This window comes from Corapipo altera, unplaced genomic scaffold (assembly GCF_003945725.1).
Source record: "Corapipo altera isolate COAL_440 unplaced genomic scaffold, ASM394572v1 47, whole genome shotgun sequence".
In the NCBI taxonomy this organism is placed as follows: domain Eukaryota; kingdom Metazoa; phylum Chordata; class Aves; order Passeriformes; family Pipridae; genus Corapipo; species Corapipo altera.
Window position 1 is genome coordinate 1,004,594 of NW_020884897.1, and position 6,000 is coordinate 1,010,593.

The 6,000-nt window shown below is 40.4% G+C and overlaps 1 protein-coding gene across 7 annotated transcripts in view; it reads left to right on the forward strand.

The window, feature by feature from the left end:
* Positions 1-5,254, forward strand: part of JCAD (junctional cadherin 5 associated) — a 60,931-nt gene extending 55,677 nt beyond the window's left edge. For all 7 annotated transcript variants that reach the window (XM_027648454.1, XM_027648451.1, XM_027648450.1 and 4 more), the window contains one exon: positions 2,956-5,254. In XM_027648454.1, the coding sequence (XP_027504255.1) occupies positions 2,956-2,990 (35 nt within the window). In that variant the 3' untranslated portion in view covers positions 2,991-5,254. The remainder of the gene's footprint in view (positions 1-2,955) is intronic.
* Positions 5,255-6,000: the final 746 nt, after the last annotated feature.

Sequence of the window (6,000 nt, forward strand, 5' to 3'; positions counted from 1 at the left end):
TTTTTTTGTATCCCACATCTTTGTCTCTCTCTGCTCTGAACTGTATTTCTCTAGACCAGATTTTCCAAACAGGCTAATTCAGCTTTCTTGTACCCATCAGGTCTAGTATGCACCACATGCATTTCATATGCTTTCCTCCCTTGGGGTTTCTGTTGGAGTGAAGAAAATATCTGTTGTGGTGACATGACTTCAGGGATGTATCAAAACAGATTGTGTGCATTTTATTGGAGAGTTATTCTGCAGTAAATTAGGTCTAAATTTATCCCTCTTGCTGACAATGCTAGGCTTGTGTTCTGCAGAGTGTTCCCATTGCAGCAGTTCCCTCACAGCCATAACAGCCCTCACCATGTCTGGATGGCAGGGATTTCCTTTCCTGCTGCACACATTCAGTACCACAGGGTAACATTCAGTACCCCAGGGTAACACACACTCATGTGGGGTGGGCAAACAGCTCCTCCGCTGACCTCTTCCCATTCAAAGAGACCCTAATTTATCAATGGCCACAAAATCTTCACCTTACTTTAACAGCGCAGGGCTGAAGATTTGTGTTTATAGAAAGGCCTGGTGTTGTGCCTTCCTCTGTTAAATCTCACTGCAGCTTCCAGACTAGCCCATCGGTATAATTGTAAGCCCAAATGAGAATTAATCCTGGAAAATCATTGTATTCATTGGTTTTAAAGAGCAAATATTCCATTCTAAAAGGCCATTCTATTTGAAACGAGGTAGGGTTAGTCTTATAATTGCAGACTGGGCCTGTCGCAGAGGCTGGAGCCCTTAGCAGAAACAGGCTTTCACATGTATAATGTAGCTTGGCAGAGGAACAGTCATCTCAGAGTAAGAGCTCTGCCAAAGCTCAGTGCAAGAAGCTCATCTTACTATGCAAATACAGCCATTAGAAGAACATCTCCAAGTGTTCCCAAATGCATTGGATGTCTTTTCTCCTTTGCTGTTTGAAGACGTGGGGCTGCTTAATCTGGCTTTGTTTCTGTAGAGCGCATTTCAAATGAGCTTAACCAAATGTTGAATAAACATTTCTGTTTCAGTGCAAGAACTCCAGTGTCTCTACCCCTCAGAAGGGTGACATAGCCTGGCAGTCTGACACTTTTGTGTCCTTGTTTAGGTGCTGAAAGCATGAGTAAGCATAAGTAAGGGAATAAACTGAGCCATCCAGAGGCTCCATGTCTTGTAGCCTGATTTTATCCCTCCCTCCCTACCCCTACCGCTGTCCCGCCACTCCCTGAAACAGTGAGCACCTGCAGTTTTGTGGGGAATTCTCATAATGTGAATGTGTCTGGCCTTAGGAAAATCAAGTTTCTGAAATGTAAATTCGTTTTTATTCTTAGGTCAACCTGTCACAGAATAGTTCAGAATTTTTGTATGTTCTAGCAGTTTAGATGGCAAAATATTTACAGTAGGAAAAATGTTACTGCTTTAGAGGCATCTTCCCACACCATCTGCGCATTAAGCTTAGAAAGATGCAGCATTATCCTGGAGTGCCCTAGCCCTCAAAAACTTTTTTCATGTTGATTTTTTTTGCATTCATATCGTGTATGTTTGGAAATATCAAAAGAAGCTTAGCAGTGATAAAAAATTCTGAAATGATTGGTGTTGCTGGCACAGATGCCTTTCTTGGCCAGCCTATCAATTTGAGGAGGGTGGGCAAGAGCAGTGATAAAGGATTCTGCACCAGGAATCCACCCAATGGGGCCAAATCCAGAAGTCCTTTCTTAGTCAGTCCCCCCCTTGATATGAGTCTGGATGCTGCAGATGGACACTTGCACACGGAAGCAAAAATTTCCCTTGGGGATTTTTATGCTTGTTTGAATGAAGACATTCACTCACATCAACATGAAAGTCCTGAGGATGAACGTTTTACTCCAAAGTGTGATATTTATGTGTGGAACTGTTTTCATGCTCAGCTGTTTAAATGTGAGTGCTGTGGGAGTACAGCCCACGGGAGGGACGTTTAAGGTTAGCACAGATACTTGGGTTGCGTAAGAGCAGCAAGTAGCACACGGCAGCACAGGCTGCAGTGCCAGTTTGTCCAGGCCCCTCTGCGCCTACAGGCTCCTCTGTAGGTAGCTGTGGTTCCTCCAAGCCATGACTGTGCATCCCAAGGGGAAGTCAGGCACCTGCATGATGGCACTGGGGAGGCAGACCACACAAGGCAAAGCCTTTTCATTGCAATCCTATCCCAGAGTCACGAGGGTGAAGGACGAGGCTCATGTCTGCTCACTTTGTGGCCAACACTAGGATAAATCCAATTAAAAAATCTGATAGAAGAGTGTCCCTTGGGGATTTGGGAAAAGGAAAGGCAACGTGTGGTATGTCCTGTGAACTGACAGGAGGTAGGCTGAAAATGAAGAACAGTGTTAGTAAGCCAGTCCAGTGCTTTAGTGAATAAGATTCAAAACGTGAGCTGCGGTTTTGCAGACTGAAGTGAGACAGCCCTAGTGATGCAACACAGCTGTGCTTTCCTGTTTTCTGTTGAATTAATCTGAAACCAAGGATTTGCAATCAAATGAAAAGACCCTGATGACTGCATGGCATAATCATTCCTTCAGCTAGCCTTAAACACCCTGCTAGGATCTTTAAAGCATTTACTGCTCCTTCATGTTCAGTACAAGGGGGAGCAAATCTTATGTCTTTTTCTCCCTGTCAAAGCATCTGAGAACTAGAAGTAATAACTCAGCATTTGGTGTGCTTGTTCCTACCTACCCAAGGTCTCCCAAATTCTATCTCCATGCATTTGATCAAACTTGTTCCCAAATTACACTGGTATAAATACAGAATTTGGGTCAGGAATGTGATATGTATCTTTAAGGTGGTAAGTCCATTATCAGCTTCTTTTTTTTTTTAATAAAAGGTAGGGAAAACATGTCTCATTTCGACAGCTAGTAATACTGAATAGATTTCACAATACATTATTAATAGTGCTTTCTTGTTTTGTTCCAGATACCTATGACCCCACCAAAGTTGAAAAGGTGTGACATTAATGAAGAGGAGAATAGAGAGATTTCTGCTCTACTAAGAATGTTTCACTGATTTTTTTTTTTTCTGGGTGCTTTTTGTTTGGTTTTTGTTCTTTAATGTTTGGAAATTGTCTCCATTTGTGATGTTCATGGTGTACTGACAATGCCTTTACCACTGCCACTAGGAATTAGCTATTTGTATCTGAAAATGTTGCGGAGACCACAGAAAAATCTGACTTCGACATTGGAACCATCTGGCTTTGTAGCATTTAAGACAATATCTACCATTGGCAAAGAGTTTTCATCTGAACTGCATTTCAGTCTTCAGCAGGGATGGTGAAATTTATAAAGTGAGGTGTTACATTAGTGTAAATGTAAACATGTGAGATTAGTGAAATGATTTTTAAAAGAATGTGAATCTATAAGCTAAACTTTTAAGTATCTACATTCTAAACTTTGTTTAACTCAATGGAGTTTTGGCCATAAGTAGAAAGTGCTGCTGCTCTATGTAGGGGAAGGAATGTGAAAGAGTAGCAAGGACTGATTTTGAAATTATTTCTGACTTCTAGAGTTTGAATTTACTTGGATTAAATACTTGCCACCTAGAGAGAAGAAAAACAAAAACCCAAAAGCTTCTAAAAGATGGAAGACTTTTGTAGTACAGTGTACAGAACATGTAATTATAGTAGCTGGCAACTAGTGTTTCAAACCAATGCAAAGTATACCACTGGCTGTTTTGCACTCAGTATTACCTATTTTTGTTTTGCTGTTTAGAAATTCTTTATATGAAAGAATAGTAGCTGGTTTAAAATAGCCCATTTTAACAAAGTAACTATATTTCTTGTTACAGAATACTATCTATTTTTCTACGATGTAAACAATTGCTAACAAGTGGCAAGTATAAAGAAGTATTATTATTATAATAATTATATTTTAAGAAGATTTATTCCTCTGAGTGAAGGTGCCCCAAGCAGATTTCACTTGTATATCTTAATGCACACACCATATTGCCACTTACTCAGTAGTGCTACCTTATTTTGTTCTAAAAAAGCCATCTATCTATGTATGTACGTTCTACAGGGTTAATTTCTATTTTTTCCCACTCAATCCTTGGATTGTTCTTGGAGCCACTTTCTGAAACACAGCTGAGAACTGTCTAGGCTGGTGTTGCTGACATTCCATTCTTGGGACATTCATTACCAAAAAGTGAGTTTGGATCTTTGTCCCAGTGTCACTGAATGGCTCAGATAAAATACCTGCTTTCTTTCTTATACTTTGTTCCTTTTTGCAGATTATGAGTTTGGATATGGCCAGTGTACAAAAATAAGAAAAACTGGGTTTAATTCTTCCCTGAAGTCAACAGTGTTGCTGGGGAGAAGTTCAGGTGTCTTCTTGATGGCATTTAAATACATGGCTTTAAATATATTTTATCTGCACACACAAATGCATGAATGACAGAATTTATAATAAAGCCTGTGTGCATTCTGCCCTTTGATCCTGAATTAGCCTGCTTAGTATCTGCGTCTTAAAAGCCTTTATGTCCGTTCCTGTATGTTTTTTTTTGTAAGTACATATGTACTAACATTATTCTCTTGACTTGTTCATATACTTCACCAGTCTATTCTACTGGCATTTTCTGGTTTCTAGCATAATTTTATTTTTTAAAGTCTTCTAATTTCATGAAATATTTTTTCCTAAGTCTGTAATTTGGAAAGAACGATGGGGAAAAACACTCATCCTGTGTTTTGGCAGCAAGAATTTCTTGTCTGTAACACATGATTCTGTTACATATGGACTATTTAAAGCTTGCTTGAAAGGAAAATGTGGTGTATAATTTATTTTATTAACTCCTGTGCATGATGTTCAGCAATACTTGTTGACAAACTGTTCCTACCACTCTTACTATATCCACCTTTCTTCATCACCATCTAGGACATCTAGGGGCTTGTAAATAGCTACAAAGCATGTTTTGCCCCCTCCCTCCTCCTCCCAGCCAATACCCCTGACCTGAATCGTGCCCAGTTCTGAAAGAACTCCGACTCTTGTCATCCCAGTTACCAGTAAAGCTGAGATGCCTAGCAATTAATTGAAAGTTTTAATTTATCTTTGATTTCTGGAGAACTGTAAATGGTCCCATGTAACCAGTCCTGCTACCTTGGAACAAAAGTTTTCTGTGCATTTCATTTCCTTCTGATGGGAGCGGGTTAATTGATTCTGCAATATGTCTGTTTCATCAGTCATGTCAAGTAATTACTTTTTCAGTGCACAGAAAGACACAATTTTTTTTTTTTAAAAAGGAGGCAATATTGCAGGGAAGATTTTATTGGCCAAGAATGAGAAATTAAAACGTAAAAAGTGGGTAAGCTTTGTTTTGTAGTAGTATGTGACTGACCAGTGGATGAAAGAGTAGAGTTAGTGCTGCTTTAAAAATGGTGTATTCCTGTAACAACATTGGTAGTTTCATTTGGTACTATGATACAGACAATTGAGAAATACATGGGGTACAGTTTTCTGAATGATTGTGCCTCAGTGTTTCTACAGGGCCTATGCCATGGGTAAATATCAGCTATTGGAATGGGCTGGATGGTACCATAGCTGAACCATCTTTCCAGAAACCCTTTGCCAGTTTGCAAACAGCAGTGAACAGAAAGCCCCTTTTACACCACATGTGGTTAAAAAACAGTAAATGGTGACTTCCAGTGCCTTTCTCAATGGGTGCATAAAACTGTCTTGGCAACAGCTGTCACTGGAAATGGCAAGAACAGGAGCTCAGGGCTGGGCGGGTGCAGAGCTGGAGGATGCAGCAGGCCAGGCTGCTTCCAGTGCCTCCTGCAGTGCAACAGTGAAAAGTGAGGAACTTTGTTCTCAGGAGGAAGAGCAGAGCTAGATCCTCAGAAATTATGCTTTTACAGGCTGCTGTGTACCCAGCTCGTGCTGCTGCCGTGCTGCTGCAGCTGTGGAAGCTGGGGTCGGAGAAGATACTGGTTTCACGAGCATTTCCAGAAACTCGTGCAGAAAAAAACCCCAC